Source organism: Hemibagrus wyckioides, linkage group LG12, assembly GCF_019097595.1.
Source record: "Hemibagrus wyckioides isolate EC202008001 linkage group LG12, SWU_Hwy_1.0, whole genome shotgun sequence".
NCBI classification, from domain to species: Eukaryota; Metazoa; Chordata; class Actinopteri; order Siluriformes; family Bagridae; genus Hemibagrus; species Hemibagrus wyckioides.
In genome coordinates this window covers 10,444,830-10,464,050 of record NC_080721.1, presented here as the reverse complement: position 1 = coordinate 10,464,050, position 19,221 = coordinate 10,444,830, and the positions used below count along the sequence as shown (strand labels likewise).

The window sequence follows — 19,221 nt, the reverse complement described above, 5'->3', positions numbered from 1 at the left end:
ATCCAGACCTGCTGTCTAATCTCGGCATGTCACGCATGATAACAAACAGGTCTGACTCTTCCAAGGGGTTTAAGGTGCTAATGAAGCTCTCAGTCCATCCCTCAGTGTGTTTCCAGAAGAACCAGATAAAAGTTAGTCGTGATAAAATCTCCCTGCTGCCCGAAAAAAGTAGCTGTATAAACTCACACGCCTCTAAAGCAGGCTAAAGCAACAGGATACGGCACGTCTGTCCTGATAATTACAGAGTCACGGTGGCAAAAGTACACGCTTTGCTTCTGCACTACAAACACAAGACGACAATGCACAAAGAGAGGCAGAGAAATAGCTCGCTGCCAGCCGGGCTTTTAAAACCGCAACTGCTTTGGTTGCATTTTTTTTTTTTTTTACTTCTCCTCCTTCGCACTCGGAGACGTGGATTACGATGTGGTTTAAGAAAAGGAAACTACAGCCTTGTACGTAAATAATGAGAAATTACAGTTTTCATGGCACGTTAAGCTTCTTTGGATGAATCACAAAGCCTCAGCTTTCTTGGGAGAAAGAGGAAGATGCTTTGAAAAAGTCTTTTCTTTTCAGCTCTGTGCTTGAAGTCATTACTATAACAACTTGAACAGCGATGCTACGTCGATGCCAAGTCACCAGTCGCTGTACTACTTAGGTGTTCCTACGACTGGTTGCCATAGTAACAACGTTTATCAGTGGGCGGCGCATCTAGCATTCCATTCGACAACAAATCGGTTTTCTTGCGGTTAAAACGTAACATTCTGTGTGCACTCATTGTCCCGCACACGTCTTCACTCCCATTGGTAGTTGAATCACTCTGTATTTGCATAAAGTTCGAGTCGCATCTCTGGACACATCCACATCTAGGTCGCCAATACTCGCTGTCACTCGTCATCCTTGAAAATGAACGAGTCGCTGTGTGTGTGAACGCAGCATGACTTGTACGGTGGACACACTACGCGATCTAAGACTAAATGTTGTTGTTGTCCCTGTTTGGGGTCGCCACTGCTGATCATCTGGTCCGCATGTTTCGATTTGGCACAGGTTTTACGCCGAATTCCATTCCTGATGCAACCCTCCCATTTTAATTCAGGCTTGGGACCGGGACTGAGAGTTAACTCTTCAGTGGCTGGGTTAGCGCCATGCCTGGGAATCGAACCCGGGCAGCGGCAATGAGAGCGTGGGATCCTGCCTCTGGACCAGGAGGCAATCTAAGACTAATAATGAATAAATTAAGGTTGTTTTTTTAAATGTGTACTTATTTATATGGTAAATTTCTCCGTGAGAAGACGATTAACATTTATGGAAGGAGTCTCCAGTTTTAGTGCTTTAGTGTATAGTCGTCATGGTGCAGTAGTTGACTTTAAATGACAAGCTGCATTTTTTAAGACTAAAAAAACCTCCAATAAAACATTGAACGAAGAACACTGAATGTAATTATAAAGGGATAAAAAGGTCTTTGTTTCATAAATACAAATGACTAGTAATTACTCACAAATTGGTGTGGAATTAGGAATAAAATGCGTCAGGACATACCGTTGTCGGAAAATAATCAACTCTGCTGTGGTTTGCATCACATCTCTTCAGCACTGGTCATTTTTCTATAAAGACCTCTCCCTGTGTCTGCTTTATTCCTAATGTGTTTTATTTATATTATTTGAAATGGGATATAAACGGATTATGAGAAATGTTAGGTGTCGCTCTTCCTAATTCAGTTCCTAAGTGTAATAATTAAAATAATTAATAATTTAATAATAAATAATTAATAATTTAAGCAGCCCAATATAACACCTATTTTGCTCATGGCAGAGGGGGGTGATGTTATTACTGCCACAACAGCATGGAAGTTAAAATCATGTCGAGACACATTTTGTGAAAACCACACGGGGCACTCGTGACCCATCTCCCTCTCTCTCCCCCCCGCTCCCTCTCTCTCCCCCTCTCTCTCTTTCTGGAGGAGCGACTCCAAACTGGTGGTATTTAAGAAATCACCTTGTGGGTTTGGGCAGGTTCAGACTGGCCCTACACACCTGCACACACACACACACCCTTTTTTTGCAACAGACTTCCTGATTTGTGTGCTGACACAAATGTGTCAGGTTCTCCACTTGTGCCTCGCTCTGCTGCTACTGTTTGTGTGTGTGTGTGTGTGTGTGTGTGTCAGCCACTATAGCACACACACACACACACGGGTTTGGCTCTTAGCTGCAGGCAATTTGACAAATCTGACAATTTGATCAATTACGTCACTTTTATGACGCTCTATCGCCAAGGCAACAAGGATCTGATTGAACGGCAAGTTTACTCTACATTATCACAGACAATATACAGTGAGATTATTCGTTTGAGCTTCTTTTTGGAATTTGCACTCATTTGATCAATACCCGAGTTTCCAATTCGCTTCTCGGTCTCGGGGCTGAACTCGTGAACTCTGGAGCAGTTCGAGACTGGCAGGAGGCCCGCATGCTTGTGGAGAGATTCTGTCTCCGGCTCTGTCTCACTGCCATCTGGGCTAAATGCACTGTCGGTATGTTACGTTCTGCCAGTTGCAGTCAAGCCAGTAAACAAACCTGTCCAAATAGTGCTGAGTGAATTGATTCACAAAAGAGTCATTCTTTTAAATGATTCTTTCAAGTGAGTCAGCTTTAAAAAATGAAGCCAGAGATCGAGGTGTGTTCGGAAAAACTTTCCACAAAGAATGAAGCAAAAAACAGGGTTTAGTTTTAACAAGCTGTTAGAAAACATGTACGATAACTAAAACTAGGCCACCAGAAGCATCTTGTTTGTCAGTCTGGGCAACATAATTATATTAAAATATCATCTGGCAAAGATGTGTGATATAGTCTAACCTTTCATTCAGTCTTCTGTACATTTGTATTAAATTACAGTACTAAAGCTGAGCTTGTCAATCTCCCAGATGTACCAATCCCTGCTTTTAGGGTATAATTTAGTGTACATGGCACATTAAATACAAATTTTATTCATCACAGGCATTACCGAACACAGTAGGTCGTGTAGTGAAATGCTTTTTGAATGTCTGTAAAATAAAACTGAAAAAATAAGAAAGAAAATAGAATAAAAAGAGTTACAATCGAATAAAATAAAATAAAAAGAAAATAAGAATAAAATTAATTAAAATACAATAAATAAAATAGAAAAAGAACAAAGTGGACAGAATATAATACAAATAAAATAAAAACAGAATAAAGATATAATAAAATCAACAAAAACAGTTACAATTGAACAGAAATAGAATTATCTTTTATAGATTTGTCTACACAGGTTGCTACAGAGCTCTGTAACCATGAACATGATGTGATGAATCAAACGAATCAATTCACCAAGGTTGATTCACTTAAATGAACGAAATAAGCATCAAAGCGAGTCATCATGGCGTCACTGGCAAGAGCACAAAAAGCTTTTTGTGCTGCATTATGTCGCAGGATCATTGCACACATACCTGTGTGTCAAACCTGAAACGGCTGCCATCCGTAACCAGCCTAGCGGTCTGAACAGCACCAACCAAGACAAAGGATCCGTGTTGTGTATACTCTGTCGTGAATGGTGATGACAGGAACTTTCAATCTGTAGCAATGTCGAGATAAAGGACTCGAGCCAACTCCATGTTCAAATCCCCGTAACTGGCGCCTTAGCCTGATCCTTCTAGCCAATAAGATTCAAGCTTTAAGCTAGCAGGGCAGTATAGACTATCTGTCAAGCTCCATCACATCTCATTGCTTTAAAGGTCTCTGATCTATATCTATCTTAATAGATGCCAGGTCAAGCGTCAGCCTGCCGGAATCCCATGATGCACTGCAAAGTCCTGTTGTATGAGCAAATCCCCCAGTAAAGCTGAGATAAGAGAGACAGGGAGGTTATAATAAAATTAATTCATTTGCTCTACCACGCATCAGCAGGCTGCAGGGGATTAAAGGAACTCTCTTGTCCAAGGCAATCATTTCATGTGGTTAAAACATTGGGATGCTAAGCGATCGGAACATGTAATCAACATCGTTGCGCTGTGTGACGCAAATTCCACTACCAGCACACAGAGTGAAGCTGTGACCTAATGACAGTCAGCTCACAGAGCTGGTCAAAGACAAGCAGACATTCCAGGAGTTCAGGCAAATGCTTGGAATGTGTGTGTGTGTGTGTGTGTGTGTGTGTGGTGGCTACATATCTTGTACATCTGAGGTGCCAGGCTTAAAGAAATCCTCTCTGGTTTCAGTCATGTACCCCTCGACACACACACACACACACACACACACACACACACACAATACTGCATTTTTATATCATGACAACTGACAAGCACAGTTTGTCCCAACATCTTCTATGTTGTAAACAGACCCAGAGTGGTCATTTTGACATTTTAACCTCATCCTTTTCTGCAAGGAGACATTTATTTCTCAGTTATGAAGGAGTCTCCAGTCTCAGAGCTTTGGAACAGACGGTAAAGTCTTCATGACCGAGGTCTTTGCTCTTTCTGGTGTCTCAGTAACATGACATCACCCTGCTGTTTATTTGTTTCCTAAAACAACACACCCTCAGGTGATTTACTTATCATTCGAAGCTGTTTAATACTTACTTTGGACTGGCAAGGATATAGTAATTTAGTTACTATAATAATAATAATAATAATAATAACCTAAAGGCTTTAAAAACTGCAGTTCATAAACTAGAAAAAAAGTTCAATGTTAAATGCTCTGTTGATTTGATATATTGTGAATTTTAACAGACTAAAAGTATAATTGGTTGGTGATAAAAACAAATGTTTAAAAATACAAACTCCTATTTGAACAACTGACAAACTTCTAGGGTGCAAACACTTTTGCAGAACCCCTCTGTTAGATAGCAGCCTTCCTTACGCTGTGCTATGAATGGGACCAAATTTACATCTACAGCAGCATAAACATTCCCAACAAGCTGGAACTTCCACATAATCAAACTGGAGGAACGGAACCATGTCTTTCCACAGCTTCTTCTGCTCTTACTGGAAAGAACCGGGGTGTGTGAGACATGAAACCAGACATTTCAGTCAGCAAATAACACATTTGGCCTCTTGGCCTCAAAAATTCATAGGAAAAGGAGTTCAGTGTAATCTTTTCTCCCCACTGTGGCTCCTCAACCCCCTCTCCTTCCTCTTCCCCTCTAACCATAACTGCCGGTTAGAGAAGAGATGCCGGAGACACAGAGTCTCACGGCCGCTTGTTTGTTTGTTAGCCGGCTGATCTTAACATGGTGGATGCAGTGTGTTCAGTGTGTGTGTGTGTGTGTTTGTGTGTGTGTGTATTGGGACTCTGGAGGATGAGGACGAGAGCCTACATAGTAATTAAGAGACCTAAAATAGGCCAGCAGCAAGTCCAGGTTTTCCACAAACACTCTGCACACTTGCGTCTCTCACGGTCCGGAGCACTGGGATTCGTCCGTTTGTGCGTCTCTGTGTGTATGTGTGGCTTTATGGAAGGGAGGAAGGGAAACCGAGCTGATTATGGCTGTCACTGGATCCAATTTGGGAACTACTGTAAACATACTCTGCATTCCTGCACTGTTTTCAATACGCTTCCATCGACTTTTCCGATCCTTCCAACTTACTCTCTGGTGAGATGTTTCTATCTTAATGGGAGTGGTCTCTTTGAGGTTGACTCCCCCCCCCCAAACACCCCAATCCACCCACTACCACAGGACTTGATGGTTTGACAAGGTAAATATGTGATGTCCTTCACAGTCGCTGGGTATATCTCAGCAATGGTATATCCAGGAGCAAGGTCTTCTCCACCAGAGCTCCCCACCAAAATCATCACAGTTCATTCTTTCAATACTTGCATGCCACTGAGCACTGAAGATGTTCTAGCAGCTCATGGTGGCCCATCAGTTTAATAACAGACTTTATGTTGGGTTTCCTTCTGTAACTGCACTGGTGCATTGGTTCCCACCAGTCCAACATGAGCTTTTCAGACCAAGCCTATAATATCTACAAAGAAATGACTGCACGATGTTGGTGTTGCCAACATCAGTTACTTTTCCCATCCTTTGCTGATGTACAAGTCGTCATGCAATTGTGGGTTTGTGTTTGTTGTAGCTCTGTTGCTGAGTGATACCCCAATATCTACCAATATCATACCAGGGATCTCATTTGGTACTGAATGATTTTCCTTTTCCGCAAATTTTATTTCCTTTCGAGTGCTCATTCTTTAACTGACCGATGATTAAAATGAAATCATAAAGGCCCACGAGATGACAGTCTGCCACTAGCAGTTATAGCTGCAACTGTGCCATCAAAAGAGTTCTTTTATTGTGTCCAAGGATAAAATTGATGTATCCTCTATACTTTCAGTAACTCACAGTTCTTGAAGCTAGTCAACTGTGGTCATTAAAAGTGGTCTAATTAATTCCATGTATATAATATGAAATGTACATTCAGTAGGTTGCTACAATTTAAAATTCTGTCTCGAAATATTATGAAGAAAATTCTATAAAAAGAAAACATGGATATTTGCAGCACAACTGGAGAAAGATGTGTGTAGCTCCAAATGTATTTCTCCAAGGAAAACACAAAGCACAAGATACTGCAGGCAGCAGGACCTTCTTTCGATCCGTGTGTTGAACTATGCAAACATGCCAATGTCATAGTTGGTTACGTAAAATGTAAACCTTCGCCAGACTGCAATGCCTTCTGGGCAAGTTCTGCTCATGAAGTGAACAGTTATAATAATAGAACGAGTCTTAAGATAGCGACAGTGTTTCGCTAAAAGAACTAGCAAAAAGCTTGCATTAAAATAAGTGTCGGAATAGCAGCATTGTGAGGGTTGTGATCTTCCCAGAACATGCTAATGTTGCTAAAAACAACCAGCACAGACCGCGAAAACAAGGTGGGTCTGGTCTATATTCATACTTCCTTAACCACAGAGTCTGGGGAGCAGCCAGAAATCTGTCAATAGTTGGTGAAAAAGAGTGTGTGTGTGTGTGTGTATATGGACAAGATTAGAGAGAAGAGAACAGATTCCACATTCGGCATATGGCCACCATGCACAGAAGATATCTATAATCCTGCAGCATAAAATACAACCGAGGCCAGGCTCCTAATTATGAAGATCAGCTCTTCATTGAACGACAGCCATAAAAGAATGCTACGATAAGATGGCTCCAGAATACGTGGAATGTACTAGATGCTTCCGTCAAGACGTTCATGAGCTTCACGGCTAAGATAAAATACTATGAAGCGATTGTTTAATCTAACTATTTAGTGTGAGAGCACGTGATTACGACAAACAGACAAAGCTTTGTGAGGTTGAAATATCAAATGACTTTTTGAAAAAGAAATTCGCCGTCATCGAGTTACCAAAAAACCCACACCAAAAACAAAAAAAACAAAAACCTTAAAAAACAGCACACAATCACTGATAAACAAGTTCCCACTTGTCCTTGTGGTTTTGAATCAAAGTGAGGAAATCCACACGAGTCTGTTAGTGTTAGCGTTAACGGAGGTGACCTAACAGGCTCCACATGCCTGGCCTTGTCTTCCAGATCGCAGAAATCAGTTGAAGTGGAGTGAGCAGACCAGCTCCACCAGCTTTGCAACACTGCAGCAAGAACTAGCATTACCCAGCATGCATCATTGCTGATACACACCCAGAGTCACATGTCTTACCATACTGGACTGAGGAAGAATCAAAGCACAGCCTCAAGCTATAAACAACTTCAAACTGATGGCTCTGGGTTAAGATTTCTGACAGGAAATCCTATTCAAAAATAACGTCCTGTATTTTTCTATATCGATGCTAGCTAAACCGACCAGATCTCTGACAATTTATCAGTCATATTCGTGCATTTTCATTATACATCAGCGTTAGCTAACAAGAGAACTTGATACAGTATCAGGCAGGAAATTTTTTCAATTGTCAATAGCATCACAATCTTCACTGCTAGCTATCATATGCTAACCTGATGAGACTTCTGACAGCCATAACCATATATAGTAATAATCTATATTGCTAACTCTGGCTAGTTATGTTCTAATACAAGATTTCTGACAGGAATTTTCAATAATATTAATAATTGCGAACTGCTTCACTGCTAATTCTGGTCAACTAGCTAACATGAGCTAACCTGGTAAGATTTCTGACAGGAATCTTCCGTCATATTCCTAAATGTTTATAATCTTCACTGCCTACTCTAGCCAGCTAACTAACATGAGCTAACCTTATAAAAACAAGGGTATAAAGGAATATTCTCTTTACTAAAACTAACAAATTAATATGAGCTAAACTGACAGGATTTCTAACAGGAATTTATCCCAAATGTTCAGTGATGAAGCTATTCATCTAAACAATATAAGCGATCTTGTTCACTGGAATGCTAGGTAGAGGGCTAATATAAGCTAAATTGATTCGATATTTTACAAAACAACTGCAATTGTAACTGCAACAATACATCTGGACCTATGCAGACATTTGATATACTGACACAAAGACACACACATCTGTCAGACAGACCCTTTTCACCAAGTTAAGCTTCATTTTAGGGAGCATTTGTGCTTTTATGATGAAGATTAAGTTATTACCGATTTAGAGGGAAGTAAAAGGATGGCTTGATCTAAAGATCCTTAAATTTAAAGACCATCACAAACACACACACACACCTTCTTGACGAAGGCAACCCCATAGACTTCCAGTTAAGCCTAAAAAAAAAACCCCCATTACTGTGATAATATCCAAAAACCGTGATATGAGATTAGGTAAATGAGTCGTTTACAAACCATCCCAAATAACTGAATCATGATGAGGTCAACTGCTATTAAGCAAGATAAATTAGGTCATCAAATTGGCGCACCAAACCGGCAGAATTGTACATGCTGAATCATGAGTGTGGTGACGCTGAATAAAGGCAAGTATTGTGGTCTGTGGAGTGAGAATGCCTTGGAGAGCAAAACAAAACGATCACTGAAATGAATTCAAAGGGAAATGAAGCATGTTTATTTATATTTATCAAAGCTTCATGCCTGGCAAAAACAAGCCCATGATGCGGTCATGCTGGAATTAAAAAGCAATACAAGCAGCGATGATGAAACGAAACAACACACACCCTCAGTTACATTAAAGCGTATGAAAAGCTTTGGGTCGTCAGAGATATGGAAAAAGTGCGGGTGGCGTGTCAGTTTCCACTCCATTCCACCTGCACTACATTTGGCATCCATGTACGGCCATTCCCGCTGACGGTACAGCACCTCTTTATGAGACGGACCACACACAGACAGACAGAGACACACCCGCTGTGGATATTTTACAGCGCTACCACAAGCATGGCACAGGAACAAAGTCAGGAGCTTCCTGTGGAGCAGCAACTAAGCAACAGCACAGGAGGAGACACCGGGGTGAAGCCGAGTGCCTCCTGTTACTGCCTGATTAATCACCTCAGAGCAACTGTTCACCATATTCCGCAAAAGATAAAGGTCAAAACCTGCTGGCTATTGTGCACAACTGACAACAAAAAAAGAGAATGAAATATACCTGTGCTCCAAATAACTAGATACACAGTGTACCTGGATAGTTAACACCTAATATATTGGCATCATGGGTACTTCAAAAATATCCTCAGCAACTCTGATTAGAAAAGGCTGCATAAAAAATATTTATAGCGATTATATTTGATATACCTGAGGCAGCTTAAGCTTTTAAACTCAGCTAACATTCGCTATTCTGACAGGATTTTTCAGTCTTATTAATAACCGTTTATAAACTTCAGTGATAATTCGGGGCAGGTAGCTAAACAACGCTATTCCTGATGAGATTTCTGACAGGATTTTTTTAAGTCATATTCATAATTGTTTATAATCTTCACTGCCAACTCTGGCCAGTTAGCTAATATATGCTATCCTGATAAGATTCAGGATTTTTCCAGTCATATTATTAACTGTTTATAGTCTACACTTCAAACCCTCACCAGTTAGCTAACATACACTAACCTGATAAGATTTCTGACAAAATTTCATATTAAAAAATCATATTATTAACGATTTATAATCTTCACTTCAAACGCTTGCCAGTTAGCTAGCATACACTAACCTCACAGGATTTCTTAGTCATATTCATAATTGTTCATCATTTTCACCGCAAACTCTGGCCAGTTAGCTAACACACGCTAACCTGATAAAGTGGTATCAAGGTTAAAAAAAAAAAAAAATTCACCTTCTTTACTAACACTAGCTAACCAATATGAGCTAATCTGACAGGATTTCAACTAGAAATATTCACTGCTCAAGTTATCTATCTAGACGTTGACAGAATTTATGAAACGTATATGATATATGAGAATGAGTGCATGAGTCAAAGCTAGCTAGCCGACAGACCAAAACCAGTCATTTTTGGCGAGGATTATTTACTGTTAGTAATACAGATCTATGGCACTAAAGAAAAAGTTGATGAAAAAGCAGTGCTACCGCGGAGCAAACATGCTAATCTGGCAAAATCTGTGTTTGTGTGTGTGTGTGTGTGAATAACTGTGGAAGCACTGCTAATCCAGAAGAATATAAAAACCACAAAATAGCGTCTGGCCTGAGAGGACATTTCTGGCTGACTGGGAATTTTTTGAAGGAGATCAGCACTTTCACTGGAGAGAGGGAGGAGAAAACGAGTACTGCAGCCACAGGAAAGTGGTCCCACAGCTGTTTTTCTTTCCCTCCTTCAAAAAAAAACCCTATTATTAATAACACCTGCTGTTTCGTCTGATCTCTTATTAAAGAAAGAAAAAACTGTGCTTTTAATTATAGCGCTCCTGGCCAGGGAAGAGAGAAGAGCTGCTGTTGCTTGGATATAGAACCTTGTAATCTTTTTACTCCTACAAAAAGCAAAACATTATTAAAGTAATGGTCGCATCGTGTTATTTATTTATTTATTTATTTCAACTCCAAAGTTGTAACTTATGCTTGGATTTTTTTTTTCCCCGGGCCAAAAATAACCACAGTGGTGTGGGGTCAGGACGAGACCCAAGTACGAGTTGTGTAATCCTCTGATGTACTTACATAACAGGATGGAGAAAGCATGGAGAGGACCGTGTGCAAGAAACACACCCTTACACAGAACCAGTGAAAAATAATATGTAAAGTTAAACTCTAGCTGGGTGAAAGGGGTGCCAATTCTCTCCCGACTTGTTTATCAGAGTGATTTTTTGACATTAGCCTGCTAGCTAAAGCGCTGAAGAGGAAAATACGAATCACGTCTTTACGTCAATGGGAGAAAACCACCGGTGCTTCTATGTTTGACTTTTGTTTTGCTTTTTCCACATCAAACGGCAAACTGTATAGTCGGCGTTTTAGATTTAACATGCAAATACGTCAGCAGGCTGAATGATCTAGGCAAATACTACAACAAGGACTCATGCTGTGAGCAGCCATCTTGATTTGACGTCACTTTTGCTGAACTCAGAGGTGAGGTAACCCACCGGAATTTACAACTAGGAATTTATTGGGTGTTTTCTTTGTTTTTTTTTCCTAGTTGGAGTTACAAGTTTGAGTTGTACACAGCAATATTACAGAGCATTTCATGATTCCCCAGCATATAATGAGAGGTGTTTACACTCTACACAAAAAATCCTGGATTTCAAAAATGTTTTGTATTAAAAGAAAAGCTAACAACCCACTGATACCAAATAAAGATAATTTGGTCAAGAAAATTATCATTAATCACAATCTCACACAGTCTAATACATCAAACTAGGGTTTAACGATGAATTGGTGAAATACATGCAGAAATTAACGCAACATCAAGCAAACTGTGTGATATTCGGAGAAGTGTGAGATCTTGACCGATTTTTGAGATACGTCATCAAGACACGGGTTCAACGAAAAGCTCTCTTCCATTCACGTGTGGAATATGAGTACTGCTTGCAAGTCGCGTTGCAAAATTTTGGGGGAAATAAAAAGCCACAGCAAACTCAAAATCAGCCACGACAACAACAACAACAGAAAAAAACAACAACTCTGCCACTACTGCAATCTCATGTTACACAGAATCTGTGTTTTAAGCCAAACAAAACAAAGTGGGTAAAAATTCCACACCAGTTCAAACCTCGCCAGCGTGAGGGAAGAAGAAGAAACACTTTTTCTGTGTGTTGTGAACGCAGTGGGGCTTCATAAAGCTGCGAGTCAGAGATCAGAGCAGGTCACGTCACCCCTACACTCCCTCCCCAAATACCCCCTCGCTCCCTCTTGCACCCTTCCCCCAAGCACTCGCTCTTAACAGAAAGAATCTGAACGGCGCTAATAAACCGTGACAAGTTTACCAACCGGCGTCTTGAAAAGCGATTTCCTGAAATTTACCGGGCTGAAATTGGGGAGTTTTCCAGTAGTGATGGATTAACAGTTTTAAGCCAGATAGGTTGGGGGGGGGGGACGACAACTCTCACACAAACATCTAAATCTTAAAGCGCCGTGTTAATTTCATGTGAATGGTGGAAATGACAAAAAAAGGGCCATGCACTTCAGTGAACAGGGCAGAGTTCCCAGAGCAAAAGCTACATTACTCCATAGTCTGATGATTGATCTCTATTCAAGCCGGGCCAAGCTTTTGTTCCTTCAGTAACAGATTTAGGATTTCCACCATTAAAATCTAACCAAAACAATCACTACTTTATACTTTTTTTTTTTCCCCACATGAGACATGGACTGAATATAGAGGCATTAAAACACTTTAGGGGCAGAATTTTCTAGAAAAATAATCAACAACAGGTTGGTGAGATGCATGTTTTTTTTTTCCGTCTCACTTTAACATTTTTTTTCAATAACTGCTCATCCCAAATGATTTTATCCAACAGCAAACTAAGATTTAATAAGTTTCTATGTATATTTTAATAGTCTAAAATCACAAAGAATCCAACTAGGGCTTACGTCAAATCCGATGCAAATTCACAAAGACTGAGAGCACAACACCGAGACCTGAGATCTCGAGTAGGCTCTAGTGATTTGAGCTCCATTTCCTGAGGCATAAGACAAACAACAAACACTCACACACACACACACACACACACTCCTAAAAGCCTCTCTGAAATAACTCAAACCCGCATGGCCCACACGGCTCTGTGGTTCTGCTTCAATTTTCATTTTTCCCCTCTTTCTGCAGAATCGGAGCTTTTCTGGTTTGTGTAAAAGATCGTGATTTGCAATTTCCTCTGCAGCCAGAAGACCACTGAAATTCTCCAGGCTTTTATAGTTTATATCCCATGCTTTCTGTATCGTGTGAATCCAAAAACTAAACTAAACGACCTTCGGGACATAAATATTCCTCAAGAGGCTGCCCTGCATCGAACACGTAAAAAGCAGTGCTAATTCACATCACTTCATTTACATAACCGTCATCAGACCACTTTATTTGCATTTGAATCCTTATCTTAATAATTACTGCGGTCTAAACTGTGAGAGCAAAGCTGGCACCATCCTTCTGTAGCATGCGACTGTTACGTTTTTATGCATCATTGTTATGTCTTTACATGTGGTCGTGTTTACATGTCATCATTACGCATTTATGTATAGCTGTAATGTACATGGGTCACTGTTATGTCTTTATGTATAGCTGTAACGTACATGAGGCACTGTTACGTCTTTATGTATACCTGTAACATGTACATGGGTCACTGTTATGTCTTTATGTATAGCTGTAACATGTACCTGGGTCACTGTCACGTCTTTATGTATACCTGTAACATGTACCTGGGTCACTGTTACGTCTTTATGTATAGCTGTAACATCAATATGCATCACTGTCACGTCTTTATGTATAGCTGTAACATGTACCTGGGTCAATGTCACGTCTTTATGTATAGCTGTAACATGTACCTGGGTCACTGTCACGTCTTTATGTATACCTGTAACATGTACCTGGGTCACTGTCACGTCTTTATGTATAGCTGTAACATGTACCTGGGTCACTGTCACGTCTTTATGTATAGCTGTAACATGTACCTGGGTCACTGTCACGTCTTTATGTATACCTGTAACATGTACCTGGGTCACTGTCACGTCTTTATGTATAGCTGTAACATGTACCTGGGTCACTGTCACGTCTTTATGTATACCTGTAACATGTACCTGGGTCACTGTCACGTCTTTATGTATACCTGTAACATGTACCTGGGTCACTGTCACGTCTTTATGTATAGCTGTAACATGTACCTGGGTCACTGTCACGTCTTTATGTATACCTGTAACATGTACCTGGGTCACTGTCACGTCTTTATGTATAGCTGTAACATGTATCTGGGTCACTGTCACGTCTTTATGTATAGCTGTAACATGTACCTAGAACACTGTCACGTCTTTATGTATAGCTGTAACATGTACCTGGGTCACTGTCACGTCTTTATGTATAGCTGTAACATATACCTGGGTCACTGTCACATCTTTATGTATAGCTGTAACATGTACCTGGGTCACTGTCACGTCTTTATGTATACCTGTAACATGTACCTAGGACACTGTTGCGCCTTTATGTATAGCTGTAACATCAATATGCATCACTGTTACATCTTTACACATCACTGTTAGATATTTATGCATGGTCCTTACAGTGTGATGCATCTATGTTACATCTCAATGCATCACTAAGCTTTTTTTTATGCATTATTATGTCATTATGCATCATTGTCGCATTTTTTTGTGTCATTTTATACCTATGTGCATCATTCTTCTTGTATTTATGCATTATCGGTTAATTCGTATATAATATGTTTTTTATGCTGCATTGTCACGTCTTTATGCATCATCCTTGTCAATATTAATATTTTATGTAGGTATGCATCAGTTATTTTCTTTTTATATTTACACATCACCATTAAGTCTATCCTGCTGCATTCATGTAACATCTTTATTCATCGTTATGTTCTTATGCATCCTTATCTCACTAGCTGGTCAGCTAGCATTTGTTTGATTAAACATTTAAAAAACTATGAGAAGTGGAAAAACGGACTTGCGAGCACGTAAACGCAGCATCAGCTGAACAGGAAGTGAATGAGCCTTGACTTGTTAAGCTGATTCACTCCAGAACTGAGGTTAAAACTGTCTGATTAAAATAACACTTGCCAACACTGGTCTTAATACATCTGCACCGCCGCTGCCGTCGTCGTCGTCTTCTTCGCTCTACTACACTCAGACTAATTACCGCCGCTTCACCACATGTAGCAACGATCGAGACGTGCCATGTGTTATTAATCAGCCTAATATCGTCAATATGGAACTGTATTCGACTGATTCAAGCATCAGCACTGACAGCATATGATGGAATATACCACATGCAAGAACAAAAAAATTCTTTGGAAATAAAGAATAGAATGGCATTCATATGTCTGAGATCTTAATAGTCAGAAATAGAACAAGAACCAGCATGTGATGGGAAAAATCTTTCATATGTTTGGATATATGTATGGATAAGGGCGTCTGCCACGTGTGTGTGCGCGTGTGTAAACATCAGAAAAAAATAACACTGCTTTGCTGGACAAATCCGTGTTTAACTCATCTCCACAGAAACCAATTCCAAAGCTACAGAAAACTAATCAACACCTTCAGACTCGACAATTAACATCGCTCTAATACAACAAGACTTGTGGAAAAGTTTCTTATTTTTCTGCCCTGGTCTGTTGATTTGTCCCAGAATCTCCTCTGTACCTTATGTCCACCCTCATGTGCTTGCTCACCCGTCCTTCCGCTCTTCCCTACAGGATGCACATGGAGGAAGACGAGATTTGGCCTGTGATTAGTCATCACCCAGAGATCTTTCACGTGCTTTCTGCCTCGCGGCCCATCACAGGCCAGAACAGGTGCTCTGTAACAGGCTGGTCTCAGTGGAAGTCCCCGGCGAGGGGCTTTGCAGGGGCATGTCTGTATCTTAATCTTATCCTGAGTGTTAGGTGGCTGTCAGTGAGTCAGTGGCTACCGCAATGAAAGAGAATGTCAAAAGGCCAAGAGAAACGGAAATTGAGGCAGACCGCTCCAGGGTTTGTCTTTTCTGGATAAATAAAGGAAGTCCCCAGCATTGAGGACAGGACGAAGGAAAAATTTCCATCTTAAATTGAAAGTGTCACGATGTTACTTCAACTTGATGACAGCTTGTTTTGACAACAGATGGTTTAGCACATTGGAATGAAAATAGACTTTACAATCAGTGTAAACGAATTATTTTATCTCCACAAGTCTGATATAAAATGAGTCAGGACTCTGTTGGCTTTCAGCGTGAGACTTGTGTGTTTTTCCCTCTGTTGGATAACCTTACACAGAATTTTGGTGGATAAAGAGAACGCCTTCAAGTTTGGCATCTGAGAGAACAGAAATGGGGTAATTTCCTTAGAAGACATTTGCGTGGAAAGAAAATAATCGTTTTTGTTCTTGGAACTTTTCTATGAATATATTGCCCCGGGTAGACTAGATAAAACAAAAATCCTCATGAAACACTACAAATTCTTAAAGCTCTGAGTGTCTACTGTCATATGAGCTTCATATTAACCACCACTGTGGAGTGAGACATGACAAAGGCACTCAGTGCTGAACATGAACACAACAAAAAAAAGGAGCAAATTCTGTTTTTTGGCCTCTGGTAATAGAGAGTTGAGGAATTACACAGTATAGCATGTCGAAATAAGGAAAGAAAAGTTTATTGTACCAAAATAATGAGATATTACACAGATACAATGGCAAATAACGTGAACATTTTTTCCACAACTTCCATGGAATCTGAAACTCCTGGGCACACTCGCATTAAAACATTTGCATTACTGACACTTAACTGACTCAACAGCTTTGTGTGTGTGTGTGTGATGAACAAGGACTAGTTGGAATGTGTGTCCCCTCTTATACCGCATAGCTTCATGTCTGATTACTCACCCTGAGAGCTGGACGCCCCCGTGACAACGCACCTCATTGTACCGCACACACAATAGACGCCACCGGCCTGAATGGCAGCCTCGGCTATGAGAAACAGCCCGCATTAGCATGACAACACCGAGTCTATCGACCACACAGCTTGTGCTGTCATGAGAAAACGTAGCTTACGTAATGCAAAAGCGGGAGACGAGCCATGCTGGTAGTTACTGCTGGGAAACGGTGCGTTAAAGCCAACACGTGGGTCTGTGTGCTCAATCAAGTATAGTCATTTTGAACTATATACAGTAGCTAGCACACTACGTCTGTTTGTAAAGAGGCGAATCACAGAGCCAGGACTTTGGGGTATTTTATTTTTGTCCAAATAAAAATGCCTGAATGAATTTTTTTTTAGATTTCAGGTCAAATTCTCGCCAACGAGGTATAAGCTTTTAAAAGCAAATACTGTCATGTGTCATATAGTGTCTAAATATATGACTGAATTAATGGCTAATAACGTTTTTATTGAATGAATAATCGATATTTCAACCCAAAGTGGGCGGAGCTCATTTAAAATAAATATTACCAAACATTCACCAATCAGAAGGCTCACAAGTCCCACCTACGTAGCTTTCATCACGCTCTCTTTGATTCAAGTGAAAGCAAGCTAGCAAACTAACTCCCGAGCGTAGGTGCTCGGCTGTCAATCATGCATGCTTATTAGAATATTAAGCCACACCCAGACATTTCTTATATCAACCTGAAATACAGCCACAAATGAATTCATGAACTAAGTCATCAACAAAGAGTGAAAGCACTGGATGCCTTCGTTCAGACAGATTCCAATATCTGTTACTGTCTTACTTTAATTTATGCAGAAATTAGCATATAAAGAGCAGGCAAACATCCTGCTAGGATTCACCACGTGAACGTGTGTGCTGTTTACGGACACGCAGTGAGACAAACATGAGCCGCTCCACGTCTCTCTTTCTCTGAGGAGTTTTCATGGGGTTCTTTTGTCCCTGAAACGCCTGCCATGGCAGCAACCCAACACTCCAATGTGGCAAACTCTGTTTACAACACACGTGCACACACACACACACACACACACAAGCACACACACACTTGCACGCATGCCAGTGAACACACACACACGTGCACACACACACACATGATCAAACAGATAAGGTTCTACTCAATACTGAACGTCATCCACACACCAGTGCTTTTCCACAAACTGTGCAGTTTTGTAAAAACACGAGCCGAGCCGTGTAAAAACACGAGCACACTCCACACTCAGATCTGCAGTCAGAGAGTTCATGTTTGTTAGAACACCAGAACTTCTCTACAGGAAGCCTAGTCACACCACCAGCATTTCCTACAGGAAGTCACCTCCAGGACTGAACCACTGTCCTGTATGCTCTCTCTCTCTCTCTCTCTCTCTCTCTCTCTCTCTCTCTCACACACACACACACACACACACACACACTCCAGTGAATGCTGTGTAAGCCTAACAGCTGGCTCTCTGGAGGGAAAATGTGACAAGGCAAAGATATAGAATAACATTACAGAGCCTGTGCATGTGTGTGTGTGTGTGTGTGTGTGTGTGTGTGTGTGTATGAAAACTCCTCCTTCAGCCATGGAGGCCACACCTCCGTCACTGAGACTGACAACCATAGAGGCCACAACTCCTTCACTCAGATTGACAGCCATAGAGGCCACACCTCCTTCACGTCTGTTGACAGACACAGAGGCCACACCTCCTTCACTCAAGCTGACAGGCACAGAGGCCACACCTCCTTCGCTGAGACTGACATCCAGAGGCCATACCTCCTTCACTTTTACTGACAGACACAGAGGCCACACCTCCTTCACTGAGACTGAGTCATAGAGGCCATGCCTACTTTACTTTGATTGACAGACATCGAGGCCACACCTCCTTCACTGAGAGTGACATTCATAGAGGCCACACCTCCTTCACTATTACTAACAGACACTGAGGCCACACCTCTTACACTGAGACTGACAGCCACAGAGATAAACAGCCTGGAAGTGAAAAAAAATAACAAAACAGCGTACCTTGTCTTTGTATAAAGATCCGGAGCAGCGGGTGCGCAGTGGACACAGCTTTGCAGAAGTTGTCGTCATTGTTAATAGGCAGCAGGTCTCCGTGGACGTCAGCGTAGCCGATCATCACCTCCATGTTGGCGATGCGATGGAGGTTCATGATCAGCTTAAAGAACTCCTCGAATTTTCCAGGCTTCGCTCGGTTCACCGAAAACCTGCGGAACTCCGCACCATACTGCAGGAAAAAGAGAAGCAGAGAGCTGACGTAAAGCCAGAAAGACAAACTCAACAGCATTTTTATGTAATACACAGAA

At 41.0% G+C, this 19,221-nt stretch overlaps 1 protein-coding gene across 1 annotated transcript in view; it reads right to left on the bottom strand.

The window, feature by feature from the left end:
- pard6gb (par-6 family cell polarity regulator gamma b) overlaps window positions 1-19,221 on the bottom strand; it is a 37,940-nt gene that overhangs the window by 11,580 nt on the left and 7,139 nt on the right. The window contains exon 2 of the mRNA XM_058405199.1: window positions 18,920-19,142. Coding sequence (XP_058261182.1) covers window positions 18,920-19,142 — 223 coding nt within the window. The remainder of the gene's footprint in view (window positions 1-18,919; window positions 19,143-19,221) is intronic.